The sequence below is a fragment of the Microtus oregoni genome, unplaced genomic scaffold (genome assembly GCF_018167655.1).
Source record: "Microtus oregoni isolate MIOR12 unplaced genomic scaffold, Mior012 000006F_ref0000085, whole genome shotgun sequence".
Taxonomy (NCBI): Eukaryota; Metazoa; Chordata; class Mammalia; order Rodentia; family Cricetidae; genus Microtus; species Microtus oregoni.
This window is the reverse complement of record NW_024543065.1, coordinates 57,813,387-57,831,193: the sequence shown is the minus strand read 5'-3', so window position 1 is coordinate 57,831,193 and position 17,807 is coordinate 57,813,387. Positions and strand designations below refer to the sequence as shown.

General features: G+C 45.6%; 1 protein-coding gene across 5 annotated transcripts in view; it reads right to left on the bottom strand.

Moving 5' to 3' along the window:
- Positions 1-8,981: 8,981 nt before the first annotated feature.
- The window catches only part of LOC121449645 (zinc finger protein 568-like), a 53,761-nt gene continuing 44,935 nt past the window's right edge, over positions 8,982-17,807 (bottom strand). For all 5 annotated transcript variants that reach the window (XM_041654228.1, XM_041654232.1, XM_041654229.1 and 2 more), the window contains exons 8-10: positions 16,959-17,082; positions 15,336-15,431; positions 8,982-12,670 (exon numbers count right to left, since the gene is read on the bottom strand). In XM_041654228.1, coding sequence (XP_041510162.1) covers positions 11,235-12,670; positions 15,336-15,431; positions 16,959-17,082 — 1,656 coding nt within the window. In that variant the 3' untranslated portion in view covers positions 8,982-11,234. The remainder of the gene's footprint in view (positions 12,671-15,335; positions 15,432-16,958; positions 17,083-17,807) is intronic.

The window sequence follows — 17,807 nt, the reverse complement described above, 5'->3', positions numbered from 1 at the left end:
TAACCTTTTGTTACTCAGGTCACTGCATTTTCAACCTGTGTTTCACGCTGGGCCTCTTAACATGACCCTGCTAGGACTTTGGTCATTATCGTGTTGATGACTGCACAATCCAGTCAGCAGTAGATGATGGCAGGACACCAACTCGTCGTGTTAGTTAGAAATGTATTTATTTATTGAGACAGAGTCTTACCATGTAGACCAGGCTGGCCCAGAACTCACAGAGATCTGTCTGCCTCTGCCCCCAAGTGCTGGGATGAAAGCATTGGCCGCCATGCCTGGCTAACATCTTACATTAGCAGAGGAAAGCAACATGAACATTGATTTTTCTTTTCCATGTGAACCACTTTTCGGTGTCAACAAGTGTTCATCAAATTCAGGTTTTTTTTTTTTCCCTAAGCAGATTTCACCAGTAAATGCAGAAAAACAGAGATAGAAGGTGGGGGGGGGGGGAGTTGTCACTATTTTCCAGACTCTAGGGGAATAGTGGGTTCAGAAAACAAACTTCAGTGAATACTGGATTTTTGTTGTTGTTGTTGTTGTTGCTTTTGTTTATTTTTTTGAGACAGGTTTTTCAATGTAGCCTTGACTATCTTGGAGCTGCTCCGTAGACCAAGCTGGCCTTGAACTCACAGAGATCTACCTGCTTCTGCCTCCCAAGGGCTGGGGCTAAAGGCCTACGCCATCACTAGAATTTTTATGTGAAAGATTGTGTGACCACTTCTGATCCCTTCATTGACTTTGACCTCAATAAAACTGTGACTCTCAGACATTAGCCACCTCCTGATAGGGTGCAGCAGGCCTGCCAAGGTGACCCAGCAGCTCACTTGCTGTAGGAGCCCATTCCTACAGTCAGCTAAGGTACCTGGAATGGGGATCTTTAAGGCCAAAGGGTGTCAGATGAAAGAAACTGAGACATAAGATACAGGATAGAATCAGGAGGTCTGTTTGGCGGTTGGTCAAACAAGCAGCCCAACAGCCGAGAATTTATTTTAAAATTTGCTTATATGCAAAGGCAGAACTAAGCACAGCACAGTCAGTATCCAACCACAAGACCATTCCTGCCCTTGAGTGAGCAGCCTCCTACCTAACCTGCACTTGCTGCTCAGAAGCAGCCTCACTTTCTACCTTGATGTTCCTGAGGCTTGTGGTCAGCAGCGTTCTTCCTACTAGATAGTGTTCTTTTTTTTTTTTAATTTTTTTTTTTTATTGCGAAAAGAAGAAAAAAAACATAACCAAAAAACGGGCAAAGTGCTCTTCTCCTTGGGCCAAATCAGAAGTCTCTCAGAGTCCTCAAGGTTATTGGAAAAATAAGAGCAGACAAGCTTGAACTTAAATGACTTATAAATCAGAATGAACTCCAGATGGAAACTGAGTCACACATGGGCTCTCTCAACTTTTCAAATTCTTTAAAATCAAGAGCTCCAGGAATGGATGGACAGAGCAGATTCAGCACAAGGAAGCATCCATTTTGACCAAAGTTGATAAAATTCTCAGAATAACTCACCGGAATTCTACAGCTTTGTGTGGCATGAAGAAGAAAAGGGGAGGCCCCATAAAAACAAAACTGAGTTAAGTATGGGGCGTCACTTTGAAATAGTTTGAAGAAAAAGTGTAAGCGCAATGCTGGGAACAGGAGGAAGTGGCAGGTGGGTTCTGACTGTTAGAGATGCATTCTTAACAAGATAGACCAATGTGCATCACTGGAGAGCTGGGCGTGATGGTGCACATGTGGTCCAGACGCTGGGCTCGGGACTAGTGCAGCAGGATTGCTAGTTCAAGGATAATCTGGGCCACATAGCAGGGCTAGGTCCAAAATGAAATGGACAAAAATCTGGCAAAAGGAAGGGGGTTGACAAAATCAGGCCTAGTGCTGCACAACTTTAACCCCATACTTAACTCAGGGTGGAGTCAGGAGCCCGGTGTGCCTTGACTCTAGGCGGCCACCAGGAGCAGAGCTCCAGCAGATGGCCAGGGCACTGGGTGTAGGTCAAGAGACTGTGCCATGACTGGGCATTTGCCCCCTCCTCCAGGAGTACGCTGTATCCACTTCTCTCCTTGGAGAGTGGGGTATATGGAGACACGGCAGCCATGGATACTGGCCTGGAGCCTGTCAGACCTGGGGAGTCTCCACAGAGGCTTTCTTGCTCGGCTGAGACCCAGCAGTTGGAGCTGGGAGGTGCCCAGTAGCCCAGTGTGCTCAATGTGCTCTTTTGAGGAAACCACTGGCAGAAGTGATGGGTATTTTCATGCTCTAGTGGGCCTTGCAAACTTAAAAACAGACGGCTTTTTGTTGCATTGAATCCCAAGACCAGTTGGATGGTGGTGGGCCCTGGGAGACCCTGCCTGTTATCCGTAAGAAGATCTCACTGTACTATGTTAGGCTTATTACGTGTCCTAGTCAGGGTTTCTGTCGCTGAGCCGAAACACCAAGACCAACACCAGGTGGGGAAGGAAAATGTTTATTTGGCTTACGTTTCCATATTTCTTTTCGTCATTGAAGGAACTCAAGCAGGGCAGGAACACGGACACAGGAGCTGATGCAGAAGTCGTGGAGGGGTGCTGCCTACTGGCTTTCTTCCCATGACTTGCTCAGCCTGCTTTCTTAGAGAATACAGGACTACCAGCCCGGGGATGGCACCACCCACCATGGGCTGGACCATCCCATCAATCACTAATTAAGAAAATACTCCACAAGTTTGCCAGGAGCCAAATCATACAGAGGCACTTTCTCAGCTGAGGCTCCTTCCCCTCAGATGATTCTAACTTGTGTCAAATTGACATAAAACTAACCAGAACATTGAGCATCTAGACAGCGGAGTCAGGCTAGGCTGCCTGTGGTACCATTTTGAAAAAGCATCTGACTGCTAATTGTTTGAGGACGGGAAGCCCATTTGTTCAGGGTTCAGGGGCCAGCACAGTTGCTCACTCTCGGGGGCAGTATGGTCAAGTAGGACACCCACAATACCGGAGAAGCTTAGTGGGAAAATCCTTCCAACAGCGCGTGCCTGTGAATGCATGCAGCTACAGGTACCTGGGTAGGAGGTAGGAATCTCAGGGAACTGGTATAGATTCCCTGGTCCAGTGTTCCATGTGACAGCTCACAGCCCATTCGTCCCCAGATGTCTTTAATAAGATCTATGCCTGCCCTCAGGTACTCCTGGAGGCTGCTTTCTGGGATCACGTAGAGTCTGGACACAGCAGAGCTAACATAGAAGATGACTCAGGCCACCAGCATATCTATGACATATTTTAATACTTTACGTGCTATCTAGAGTCATAGGCTTCTTGAATTGTGGCCATGGTGGATGGATGTTGTGATGGGGCAGAGCTCAAGAGATTGTTCAACAGTTAAGAGCATTTATTGCTCCTACAGAGGACCAGAATTCTGTTCCCAACACCCATGTCAGATTGTTCACGACTGCCTGTAACTCCAGCTCAAGGGATCTGATTGCCCTTCCCAGCCTTCACAGATACCTGCACTTATGTGCAAATCCCCATGCAGACACATAATTAAAAAGAAAGGACTTGGGAAGCAGAGGCAGGTGGATCTCTACGAGTTCAAGGGTAGCCTGGTCTATAGAATGAGTTCCAGGACAGCCAGGGCTACCCAGAGAAACCCTGTCTCAAAACAACTGAAAAATAAAGCTTGCCAGGTGTGGTACCACGTGCCTCTAATCCCAGTACACAAGAGGCAAAAGTAGGTGGGTCTCTGAGTTCCAAACCAGCAAAGGAGACTTAGACCCTGTCTCAAAAAAAAAAAAAAAACCCACAAATAAATTAAAAAGTAAATATTTTTAAAAATCTACTTGCTCTTGTGATATTGGTAGGTATGCTATGTAGGGCCTGTGACTGTCAGTAGGGATGTCATTGTGGCCTCACCTGTGTGCACACTGCCACAGGCCTCCTGCAAGCATTTCCACGCAGGGACCAACAGGTCAGTCTACCATCAAAGGTTTCTCAGCTCTGCTAGGCATGGGAAACCCAGAGAAGTAACTGTGACAGGGTGCTTGTTTTACAAGCACAGACTCTAGAACTGGCTGGAAGACAACCTAGGCCAGTGCCACTTCCACCTGTCTTTTTTTTGGGGGGGGGGTATAGAGTTTAGTTAGTGGGTTATGGAGGGGAATGAGAAGGGGAAAAGAGATCAGAAGGGGGAGAGCCCTCGTCTGTCTTACAAGCAGAGCAATGCTAACTGAAAGAAAAACTAGGCTAACACATCACTTCAAGGATTTCCCTTGAGGGCAAAGTCACTCTCAGAAGCCATAGGTTATTAAACAAAATCCCAGTGCCAGAGATTGGCTACCTCCATATGAGTTTTACCAGAAAGGTTCTTGAGTTCCCTCCCCACAAATTAGAAGACAATTGGCAGCGTTTTTGTTTGCATGGCAGAAAGATTTGATAAGTCGGTGTTGGTGGCAGGAAGATTTGATAAGTCGGTGTTGGTGGCAGGAAGATTTTATAAGTCGGTGTTGGTGGCAGGAAGATTTGATAAGTCGGTGTTGGTGGCAGGAAGATTTGATAAGTCGGTGTTGGTGGCAGGAAGATTTGATAAGTCGGTGTTGGTGGGCAGGAAGATTTGATAAGTCGGTGTTGGTGGGCAGGAAGATTTGATAAGTCGGTGTTGGTGGGCAGGAAGATTTGATAAGTCGGTGTTGGTGGGCAGGAAGATTTGATAAGTCGGTGTTGGTGGGCAGGAAGATTTGATAAGTCGGTGTTGGTGGGCAGGAAGATTTGATAAGTCGGTGTTGGTGGGCAGGAAGATTTGATAAGTCGGTGTTGGTGGGCAGGAAGATTTGATAAGTCGGTGTTGGTGGGCAGGAAGATTTGATAAGTCGGTGTTGGTGGGCAGGAAGATTTGATAAGTCGGTGTTGGTGGGCAGGAAGATTTGATAAGTCGGTGTTGGTGGGCAGGAAGATTTGATAAGTCGGTGTTGGTGGGCAGGAAGATTTGATAAGTCGGTGTTGGTGGGCAGGAAGATTTGATAAGTCTGTGTTGGTGGGCAGGAAGATTTGATAAGTCGGTGTTGGTGGGCAGGAAGATTTGATAAGTCGGTGTTGGTGGGCAGGCAGAGCATAGCACAGCTACCAGCTTGAAGAGCTGAGATCTCCACTCAGCTAAAGTGGAATCCTCAAGAAGGGTTCATAAGGTGCTGGCCCTACCACCTTTTGCATATGAGCTGATTCTTTCAGTAGATGTCTTGTGAAGCCATAAGCATTCACCCTTGGGGCAAGATTCAGCAGAGTACGGATTACTGGGCACAATTCTTTCCCCTGTACTGATATATTGGGCCATCCCAACCCCTTCATGGGACCTCCTGTGGGAAATTTAGTCACACAGTCAATAACCTTGGTCCCCACAGTCTAATCTCTGCCTCATTCCCTGAGATACGTTAGATATAACCTTCTTGCCACCATCTTCCATTTGGCAGGAGATGTAGTCAGGAAAGGAGGAGCCTTTCATATAAATCACACTTGGGACCTTCAAAGGGATGGCCGGGCAGTGGTGGCGCACACCTTTAATCCCAGCACTCGGGAGGCAGAGCAGGTGGATCTCTGTGAGTTTGAGGCCAGCCTGGTCTACAAGAGCTAGGTCCAGGACAGGAACCTAAAGCTACAGAGAAACCCTGTCTCAGAAAAAAAAAAAAGAAAGAAAGAAAGATAAAGGGACGTCCAAGCTCAGAAAATTGCCTTTGTTTTGTGTGTATATAAACTAGAAACTTTACAGAATAAGAAGAGAACAGCAGGAGAAAAAGATGCTGATGCAGAAAAGTACATTGTGGAGAGTTCATTTCGCCCTCAGCTCTAAGTCCCATGCTTGCTGTGAGTCTTCTTCTGGACTGGGGGGACACTGAGGCTGATTTCAGAGCTCCCTGATATATAACTATATTCAGTTTTGTTTTGCCTTTTTTTTTTCCTGGAAGTTCTTCCAAGTCATTTTCATTGGGAGCCTCAGAATGGTTTTAGTAATTTTTGGGAAGACCTGTGTATTTCCTTTGTGTCTGCCATGGGACTGGCATCTGGACTTTGTTTTGCTTTTCTTTCTTTTTCTAAAAATTCAAGTTTTTTTTTTTTATTTAATCCAGCGTAGTGTACAATATTCAGGACAGGATTAGTCAAGGGGCCGAGGGGCTGTTTTCCTTTGTGGGGCTGATGTTTAGGGCTAGAGACTAGCCCTAGTGTGCCTCCTGCCTGGTCTGTAGCTAGTGCTGAGGCTGTGCAACTCCCTGGGCCTAGATACCATCCTCTGGACTACTCAGGCTTCCTCTCTGGACCTGCAACTTCACTGCGATTTCTGCAACTCCCTGCATGCCTTTAGTCATAAACAGTCACTTTTTACTGGGACTCCACTGCTTTTGGCAGATGCAACCTAGATTCTTCAGCTGGCACATATCGGGGTAGCAGACATTTTCCTCTTGAGGTGACCAGTGTTTAGACCCTCATCCTTCATCAGTGGAACAGAGTTAGTGTGGCACTTCCTGACTTATGCCATAGTACATCAGGCCTATAGCTGTTAGACTTTCTTCCTAAGTTAAGCATGGCTCCTGAGTTTTGCTAAATGCTCTTTAAATGAAAAATTTTTATTAAATCCCTCAGTGCTTAAAATATATAGATGTTATCTACTTCTGTTGTTCTCTCTGTGACCATAATACATAAAAATGGGAAAAAAGCAGACCCAGCAAGAATTAGGTCTGTCCTTGTCACTCCCACACACTGTCCATGTTAGAGCAGGAGGTTACTCAGAAGTCTAAAAGGCTATGCGTCACCCACATGTACACTTGAGTTTGATCTTGCAGACCCAGTGGACTAGGTTCTTTCCTCTGCAGGCCCAGGACACAGAGCAAGACTTCATTATATTTTTCTGAAATGATTTATTTTATATAATTTCAACCAAAACTAAGCAAACAAAAATCCATGCTTGAAAAATACTGAGCCATCCTTACACACGCTACTGAGTCTCTCAATTTTTAGGAAAGAAGACTTAAGGCAATAAAATACAGAAAACTACTTGGCATAAAAGATAATTCAGAAACAAAACCAGTAAAACAGCATACAGACAAAAGCTATTTAAAACAAGGGCGAGGAAACTACACCTACAGGCACAATCCACCAGCTGCCGTTCTGTGAAGGTTTGATTGACACAGTATATCCAGTTTGACCAGAAAGGTAACTGACATCTTTGGAGAGCTACATTATTTTGCTTGGGGCTGTGCTGTGCATCACAAGACACCGAGAAGATCTCTGGCCTTTGCCCACGAGACACAAGCAGCAATCATCTTTAAAGTGACAAACAAAATGCCTGCGGACATGGCAGATAGATGTCTACTGGGGATGCGGCAGAAGTGGCCGAGAGCCACAGGCTCAAACGGGATGCGTTTCCCTGCCGCAAAGGGTGCATGGAAACAGGCTCCCAAAGCCTGAAATACTGCCTGGCCCTTCATAAAACAACATTTGGTAACTATTATTTTAATATAAACAAAGGCAAATTAAGACAATAAACTGCTAATGTGGTAATATGATCTAGCCATGTTTCTACAAAAAACAAAAAAACAGCCGGGCGGTGGTGGCGCACGCCTTTAATCCCAGCACTCGGGAGGCAGAGGCAGGCGGATCTCTGTGAGTTCGAGACCAGCCTGGTCTACAGAGCTAGTTCCAGGACAGGCTCCAAAGCCACAGAGAAACCCTGTCTCGAAAAACCAAAAAAAAAAAAAAAAAAAAAAAACAAACCCAACTCCAGTTTTTGTTTTTTGGAGACAGGGCTTCTCTGTAGCTTTGGAGCCTGTCCCGGAACTAGCTCTTGTAGACCAGGCTGGCCTCAAACTCACAGAGATCCTCCTGCCTCTGCCTCCCGAGTGCTGGGATTAAAGGCGTGAGCACCACTGCACCATCGCCTGGCCCAACTCCAGATTTACAAAGGAAGACTGACAGCAATGTGCAAGTCACAGAAACAAAGCTCAAATGTCCACAGGCATAGGAGATGCTCGGCCTTGCTGGCAGTTTAGAAGTGCAAATGGAAGGCACATTTTCAGTCCTGGTTTACACTGCTGGGAAACACACACATTGCTGTTGAGATAATGGCGAGCTTCCCACAAAAATAATAAGGCACCGAGTACATTTTAAATCTACTATGTTAAGGCAAGGATTCAAATAGCAGGAGTTCACCTGCTTTACAGAAGCAGAAACTCTAACATACGGCAATATCTGGGTCCTGAACTCATCGTTGATGGTAAAATAACCTCAACCTCACTGGTGAAGAACGGGCTGTGTGAGTACGTGAAGCTGGTTAGATCTGTGCTGACGAGAAAGAGGTTTATAGTAGATTACCACGCGAGGAAAGGCGGCTGCACTCCTCCGTGTGCTTGCACAATTCCATTCATAGCCTTCCCACCCAGAACCTGTTACCCCAGCCGGAGTGAGCATGGAGCACAGCATCCACTGACAACAGTGCCCGCAACGCTGCTTCCCTAAAGAAGGCACTGCAGTCTATTCTTGCTTTCAGGTGCATCATGACACACACATTTGGGAGAGGACATTCAAGTCTTGAAAAAAGTATGTACACATGAGCAGAAAAGTAAAGAGCTATCCTTCTAACACTGAAATTAGTACTAATATCACATTTAAAATCCTGCTTTTATTAATTCTTATAAAATGTGTGCAAGTTTTATTTTTAGAATAGTTAAAATTTTAGATTAATATACCAGTGCAGATTAAATTCCCATTTAAAAAATACTTGATGGGCTGGAGATGCTCAGTCAGTAAAGTGCTTGCTGTACAAGCATGAGGACCTGAGTTCATCTCCCAAAAATCCACATAAAAAAGTCAGGTGAAGCCGGGCGGTGGTGGCGCACGCCTTTAATCCCAGCACTCGGGAGGCAGAGGCAGGTGGATCTCTGTGAGTTCGAGACCAGCCTGGTCTACAAGAGCTAGTTCCAGGACAGGCTCCAAAACCACAGAGAAACCCTGTCTCGAAAAACCAAAAAAAAAAAAAAAAAAAAAAAAAAAGTCAGGTGATATGGCACTTGCTTTTAACTCCAGTGCTAAGGCTACAGAGCCAAGTGGGTCCCTGGGGTTCACTAGTCAGCCCCAGCTCATGAGGACCTGTATCAAAAAACCAAAGTGGATAGCAGGCACTCCCTACCTGGACTCTGCCTGCACTGTCTGCAGTAGTCTGTCTAACCCTTAGCAGCGTGAGCCGATGGACTCACCAGAGGGCACTGTTCCCAAGTGGAAGCCCGCAGGCAGGGAGGTAACTTCCCTTCACAGCACCTGCTGTGAGTTTCTCTTTGCTCAGCAGCGCACCTACAAACATCTGAACAAAGCACCTTGTTCCTTTTCCCTGGGCTTCCGACAGGACTTGCTGTCTAGTCAGAATACCCTCTACTCTAAGTAAAACATTGGATTTGTAGATGGCTGACTTGATTTTAGATGCTGTGCTTTTCCAAATTTGGTAAAATGTTTGCTCCTGCATAGCTGTGAGTGTATTGTGTCCTGAAGAGGTAGAAGATTTTTAGCTGCCAGATGACTTAGGTGTACAGGAATTAGTGTAGTTGCTTAAGCAGGTTCTCTTTGGCTCTCACTTCATTCAAGAAAACAATACATTTCCAGGATATAAAAAGACACCATCAAATGCTTTAAGTAAACAGCATATATCTTACTAAGTCAAAGCTGAATATATATTTTGATAATATGGCTAAAAGTACTTTAAAAATACTGCTTCTCTATGTCAGATATACGATAGTAAAGTAAAGCTGAAATTTTATATAAACACCCTACCTTACTGAAACTGAATATATATATATAAAATATTTTAAGTGGTAATTTCTAAGAGGTACACTGTAAAGAGCTGAATTTTCAACATATGCATTCCTTATTCTGCAGTTCATGGTTTCCTGAAGCCACAACGTCAATAACCTCACATTGCCTAGGACAGTCTCAGCTTCTGGCCCTTTGGACTGCAACACAGATCAGGCGCCGCCTGGTGCCCAGATGTGCTCCCTGCAGGTGGGAAGACCGTTTCCCTGTCTTCTTACTAAAGCCCACGTGCACTTCTGCTCAGATCCTTTCGCACATGTGAGACCAAGTGTGCAGCGAGGAGGACCAGACCACATGTGGTTGGCGACATGGCAGAGGGAAATGGTAATGCCAACAGATAGGCAAAGCCTACACTTCGCTCGTCCAACCGGCCTTAGCCCAGAAACCTTTCATCTTCAGCCCACACAACTCTTGTGTCATCAAAATAACGGTCTGCGTTCAAACCGTGAGCCTCCTGACAGCAGAAGGGCACACGGGGAATGAAAGCCTGCAGTTTTTCTTCAAAAGGAACCTGTGTTCTCTAACAGTCTAGGGGACAATGCAAAATGTCCCTCCATCCACTGGGCATGTAAGGCTTTCCTTTTATAAGATTGTTATATAAAAGTTCACAAGTTTGAAAATAACAAGAAAGCAGCTATCTTTGGTATACTTTTTTCTTGGAATATCCTTCAAGCTAGCCTCAAACTTGTGATCCTCCTGCCTTTGGCTTCCAGGTGCTTAGATTACAGGTGTGCAGCACAATGCCCTGATGCATTTGGTGCAATTTAAAAACTAGGTAGATGCTAGTCTGCAAGCTATACACATCCTCACAGTATAACTAGATATATGATGCTAACATTGCTAATTTATAAAAGAATTTTAAGGTCAGCAAGTAATTTACCCTGCTCTAGCTCTTGAGTAAAAGGTAAACATGGTCAAGTCCTTTCCACACTTCCTCAGTTCAAGATCATTTTATAGATAAACCTGCAAATATTTCATAAAATGTGAGTGAGATGAAGGGCGAATGTGCTGCACTTTGAACATAAGTACGAAAGATCACATCTGTAGCCAGGGGAATGGCTAACTCCTCTGATGTATTTACTGCCTCCTCAGTGTGAATTTCTCTGGTGTGAATTCCCTGAGGCCTATTTGGCTCTGGGCCACTGACAGGGCATTCCTACTTTCTTTATATTCATGGGAATTTCCAGTTTTCCATTAGCTAAAGCTCACGATAAATTCTGCAACAATTAAGTCACTTCTAATTTCTGTACTTGTAAGGTTTCCTACTGGTGACAAATGTCCAGTCGTTTCTGGCCCTAACTGGGTCTGCATGTGAATTCTAGTGCGGATGAGGAAGGGATGAGGATGCCTGCGATGTTGCTGTCCCACCCCTGTTAGCCATCGTAGGGGCTCTAACTGCAGGACTTTCCGATGGCAGCGTTTCCTCATTCACTCCTCTGCCCTGTGTGAATTCTCTGATGTTGGGTAAGGTGAGAGCCACGAATGAAGGCTTTCCCACACTGCTTACACTTATAGGGTTTCTCCCCAGTATGGATTTTCAGGTGTCGACTAAGTTCTGAGCCGCGGCCAAAGGTCTTCCCGCACTCCTTACACTCATAGGGTTTTTCACCACTGTGGCTTCTTTCATGATGTGTTAGTTCTGATCTTCGAATGAAAGCCTTCCCACACTCCTTACATTTGTGGGGTCTCTCACCAGTGTGAACTTTTTGATGTCTAAGGAGTTCTGTGGTACAAGTAAAGGACTTTCCACATTCCTTACATTTATAGGGTTTATCACCAGCATGGGCTCTCTGATGTCGGGCAAGCTCTGTGCCACGACGAAAGCCCTTGCCGCATTCCTTACACTTATAGGGCTTCTCACCAGTGTGAACACTCTGATGTCGAAGAAGATGTGAATCAGAGATAAAGCCTTTCCCACACTCCTTACACTTGTGGGGCTTCTCCCCGGTGTGAACCATCTGATGCAGAGTAAGCTGTGAGGCACAACTATACACCTTGTCACAGTCCTTACACTCATAGCGTCTCGCCCCAGCGTGAGTGAGCTGATGAAGACTAAGCTGAGTGTCGTAACGGAAGGCCTTCCCGCATTCCTTGCACATATGCGGCTTCTCACCAGTGTGGATTCGCTGGTGCCGAAGGAGATGTGAGGGCCGGGTGAAGGCTTTCCCACATTCCTTGCACTCAAAGCACTTCTCGTCAGTGTGAACTCTCTGGTGAAGACTGAGCTGTGCGACAGATGGGAACGCCTTCCCACACTCCTTACACTTGTAGGGCTTCTCACCTATATGCAGCTTCTGATGGTGACTGAGCTGTGAGGTAGAATGGAAACCTTTCCCGCATTCCTTACACTTATGAGGTTTCTCACTACTGTGAGTACTCGGAGGTTTCGAAATGTCAGAACCACAATTAAGGGCACTTTTCTTATTTTCATTGCTTTTTTTGCTTTCATGGAGTCTTTGGTGCATAGTCAAGTCTGAACTACAGCTAAAGACTTCCCCACACTGTGCACACTTGGTGCCTTTTTCCTTATTGTGCATTTGCTCGTGTTCACTGAGACATGGCCAGCACATGAATGTTTTCTTACATTTCTTACATTCATGGGGTTTTTCTCCAGAGTGAGCTTCTTTATGGGCTGTGCACTGGAAGGAACTAGGCCTCCTGACAGAGGTCACCACAGCTTGTTTCAAATGTCCCTCCTGATGGTCCTGTTGCATCTCCAGCTGGCCTGTGATCTCTCTGTTACCTCTGTTGTTCTCAAGGCTGGACTGTGTACGGTTTTTTGCCGCCTTCTGTTGCAATGATATAATTCTGTAGCGATCCTCTGGAAGGAAGTTCTTGCCTTCTCTTCTAGACACCCAATCTGTAAGATAATAAGAGAGCGAAGGTCGTTCTCACATGCCGGAAGGGAATATTGCAGGAAGTGACAGCTAAGGCAATGAAAACAGAAACAACTCACAGCACGACACTGAACTCTGAGGACGGAGAGGGTGTGGGATGAGACACAGTGAAGAGAGCTCAGAAAGGAGGTGCAGGCCACGTTCTTCCCACTCAGGTGGGCACCCAAATCAGACAGGAAACTTACCCCAAACATGCTATCCAGGAACTGCCTAAGAAAACTGAGAGAGAAGATAAACAGGCACAGGCAGCAACAGCTCCCACCTCTAGCCTCAGATCACAAGCAGATGGCTCCGTTTCCTTCCTGTATCTCAGCCGTCTCGTTCAGAACCATTATTGCTAACGAGTCACACCATGCCATCCATACAGCATGCTATCTATCCTCCTAGTCCTGCCGCCACGCCCTCATGTCCACTGTGCACAGCGGTTCAAATGTTGCTGTTAAAATAGAGAGATCAGCCGGGCGGCGGTGGCGCACACTTTGAATCCCAGCATTAGCGAGGCAGAGGCAAGTGAATCTCTGTGAGTAAGAGGCCAGCCTGGACTACAAAGTTCCAGGACAGCCAGAACTGTTACACAGTGAAACCCGCCTCAAAAACAAAACAAAACAAACAAATAAATAAAATAAAATAAGATAGGGAGATCATAGCACCTTCTATTAGAACCAACTCCTCCACAAGGTGGCTGGAAAGACAGTTCAGAGGTTACACGTACTTGCCGCTCTTGCAAAGGGCCCAGGTTTGATTCCTAGAATCTAACCCAGGTAGCTTACAACCACCTATAACTTCAGTTTCAGAAGATTTAATGCTTCTTTTGGCTTCAACACTTATATGTGCATACACACACAAAATTAAAAATAAATCTATTCCTGGAGAGATGGCTCAACAGTTAAGAATATTTGCTGCTCTTGTAGGTGACTTGGGTTCAACTCACACGACCTACAAGGCGGCTCACAACCACGCATAATTCCAGATCCAGGCATCCTACTGTCTCCTCTGATCTACACAAGCATGTGTTCAGGCAAAGACACTCAGACACAAAATGAACAGATCTTCCAAGTATCTTAGTGGAGCTGGAGAGAAGATGGCTCAACAGTTAGGCATACTTGCAGTTCTTGTACAGGACCCAGGTTTGGTTCTCAGCACTGGAGCTCTAGGGACTCTCACTTACTGAACTCCACAGGCACTGTATGCACATGGTGCCCAGACAGACAGCAGGCGGCATGCGCACGCAAACACACGCACATAAGAACCTTCTGAAAGCCTGCCCTCTCGTACCTGTTTCTGACCTTCGCTAACTGCCGGTGGATGCTCTTTACACTGTATAGCACAGCCTTTCTTTAGAGTCTGCTGGCATCCATTCCCTAAGATGTCACTACGGCTCACTCGGCTGCTTTCCTGGGCCTTATGACCTTTACAGCGCAGGGTACTCACTGTTCTACATACTCGGGTTTTGTAAAGCACAGTTATTACATGCCATTTGGTATTTTCCAATAATATGAAAAATTTCAAAGACCCTCATGCTTGTACGGAGTGTACTCTACTGACTAGAGCTGTCTCCCAGCCCTTAACACAAATTCTTAAAAAAAAAAAAATAAGTTTTCAAAAGTCAGGAAAGGAAAGAACATGTCCCAGTTAGCTCTGAGGTCAGTATATCCGCAGTTTTCTTTGGGTGTTCTGCTTTGATACAAGAATTCTAAAACCATTTAGTGACAAGGCTACACATACGAGTGCAGACGTGGAAACAACCCACACGTCCAGCAGTAAGTGGAAAAACAAAACACAGTGTGTCCAGCTGTCAATACTACCCTACGTTGCCAACAGCACACAAGAATAATGGCCCTAAAAATGTAGCGTGACGTGAAGAAGCCGGCCATGGAAGTCAGTCAGAGGCTGAGCATGCTGGGTGTGGGCAGACTGCTAACAGGTTTGCCTGTGGTAAAATCTCTGATGGCTGTTGATGGACACCCAAGTCCACAAATGCTAAAGCCTTGCCCACTGCACACTTTAAATGGATGAGTCTACAGCGCACGAGTTGTACCTCAATGGAGCTGCTTTAAGAAGCCAAGAGAAAACTAGACTCAAAATGCAGATAAAACGGTTGTCACAGGGTTCTTCTCTGGAACAAGAAGGAAGCATGACAGGAACGTGGTGAGACGGGGGAGAGTGAGGACTCAGAGCCTCACTGGGCAGGGGGTGCATGCCTTTAATCCCAGCACTCAGGAGGCAGAGGCAGGTGAATCTCTCAGTTCGAGGCCAGCCTGTTGTACAGAGTTCCAGGATAGCCAGGGCTATAGAGAAACCCTCTTTTGGGAAACAAACAAAAACAAAAACCAAAAACCAAAAAAATCCAAAGCCTTGTGCTAACAGTGATTCTCAACTTTGGCAAACCTCTATTTCCAAAACTATTTACAAGTCTTAACAGAGCAAAATTACAACATGAGGAACTGTATTTATTAAAGGGTCGCAGCATCAGGAAGGCTGAGCACCGCAACTCTAGAACATCCTTTCTCCCAGCCTTAGGCTTTGGTTGCCAGGGAGCTTTCCCAGCAGCACCTAGAGTGCTGCCTTCTCACAGGCTGCCTGGGTGACAACCTGCCAGGCCTCCCCAGGTCCAGGACCAGCACTCACCGGGATGGCATTCTTTCGTCTCATTCCTCATCACCATCCAGGGCTCTTTCCCCTGCTCTAAAAGGGAGACCACACTCGGCTTAATGTCAGCAATACCTGCCCAGAGACAAAAAGGGAAGCTTATGTTGTGCACGTCAGCATCCGTGTTAGTTCAGGAGGCAGAGGAAAGAGGACTCTGGGTTCAAGGCCAGCCAGGGCCACACAGTAAAACTACAGTAAAATAAGTCCAAGACTGTCAAGAGAGAAAAGGAGGGTCTCAGATCTGAGAGGGGAAGTGGACAGAGGCCTCCCTCCTACCCAGAAGCTACTATCTCTAACTGACAACCACCAGCAAGGAAGAAATTAAGTTTTCTCTAGAGGGTCCTTCCTGGGGATAGGTCCCACCCCTTAGGGCAGGACCAGGCTCAGCAGTAGCTGGAACATGAACTTGATGGGACTGTTGGAAGCTCCTGTCTCAAAATGCTGGGTTTGGGGTTTTGTTTTCCTTTCTTTTTAAGCTTACAGATCTTTACTTGTATGTTATGACTATGGTCGTCTCTGTGTGCATCTTCCTCTCTGCATGTGCTCCCTGTGCTTTTGCGGTTTATTTTCCTGTTTATTTAGGTTTGTTTATTCTGGTTTGTTTTCTAATGAGAGAAAGGAAGCGTGTGGATTTGGGTGGTGGGAAATGGAAAGGATCTGGGCAGATTTAGGGGAAAGGGAAAAGCAACCAAAATAAGTTGTAAAGGTACTCGCTATACAAGTCTGGAACCTAAATTCAATCCTCAGAACCCATGTAGAGATAGATGGAGAACCGATTCCAGAGAGTTGTCCTCTGACCCTATGTGCATGCCCTTCCCCACCCAACAGTAATAATAAGGAAGAAATAAGTTAGGGATCAAAGTGAATAAACACTGGAGGGCTGGGGAAGAGAAGACGCCTCCCTTCCTCTCCGTGTGTGGGTATGTGTGTGTGTATGTATGTACGTGTGTAAGAAACATCATTAATTTAGCTCAGTACTTGAAAAGGGTTCATGAAAAATTCAACAAAAGTTTTTTTTTTTAAATATTTATTTATTTATTTAGTATACAATATTCGGTCTGTGTGTATGCCTGCAGGCCAGAAGAGGGCACCAGACCCCATTACAGATGGTTGTGAGCCACCATGTGGTTGCTGGGAATTGAACTCAGGACCTTTGGAAGAGCAGGCAATGCTCTTAACCTCTGAGCCATCTCTCCAGCCCTCAACAAAAGTTTTTGATAAAGGTCTATACCCACAGCACCTGTAATGCTAGGCAGGAGGATTGTCATGAATTTCAGACTATTCTGGGCTGCATAGCAGACTTTGTCTCAAATAAATCAACAGGGGCTGGAGAGGTGGCGTAGCAGTTAAAGAGCTCTGCCCTCTCTTCCGGAGGACTGGAGTTCAGTTCTCAGCACCCACACAGTGGCTTACAACCATTTGTACCTAAAATTCTAGGGGATTTGGTGTCCCCTGTGGTTACTGTGGGTACCAGGCATGCACAGACATACCTGCAGGCAAAACACCCATAATAAAATAATAAAAAAAAAAATCAACACTCATCATAAAGAACTTGAAAATTTTGAAGGGCAATTCTGGATTTTGGTGGGTGAATGACCTTACCTAGTGAGATCAGGTTGCTGTACGTCTCCAACATTACATCCTGGTACAAATTCCGGTGGGAAAGGTGCAAGCACTTCCATTCCTCTCGACAGAAGTAGATGACCACGTCTTTGAAATGCAAGCCCTGAAATCACACACAAACATGCCATTTGAAGATAAAAACTTCAACAGAAAGGACAGCAGAGATGACAATTCCCTGGAGAACCTGGCTAGACCCTTCCATATGCACAGGCCAGTGTGGGGACAAAGGTGCACACATGCGGTCTGAGCACGCCTGCTCCTTGGCACTTCAAGTAAAGCTCATGTAAGTGGTGTTTCTCAACTGAATGGAACTGTACGTGCAGGTACACAGCATCTCCTCATCACTGCCTCCACTCTTCCTTCTCTGCAGACGCCTGTCTGTATGTGTCTGCTCGGTCAAACATTTTAATATTTTAACTGCTTTTTCTAGCTGGTTACTTTTCTAAACCTAACTGTAATCCTGTGCTACAGTGTAATGCAGTCTTCCACAGTGTAATACTCAAGTGTGATACAGTCTTCCACAGTGTAATACAGTCTTCCACAGTGTAATACTCAAGTGTGATACAGTCTTCCACAGTGTAATACTCGAGTGTAATACAGTCTTCCACAGTGTACTACTCAAGTGTAATAGTCTTCCACAGTGTAATACTCAAGTGTAATACAGTCTTCCACAGTGTAATACAGTCTTCCACAGTGTAATACTCAAGTGTGATACAGTCTTCCACAGTGTAATACTCAAGTGTAATACAGTCTTTTACAGTGTGATACTCAAGTCTTCTATAGTAAAGGAAAGGCTAAAACTGCTGATAAACTATTGGGGTCACCACT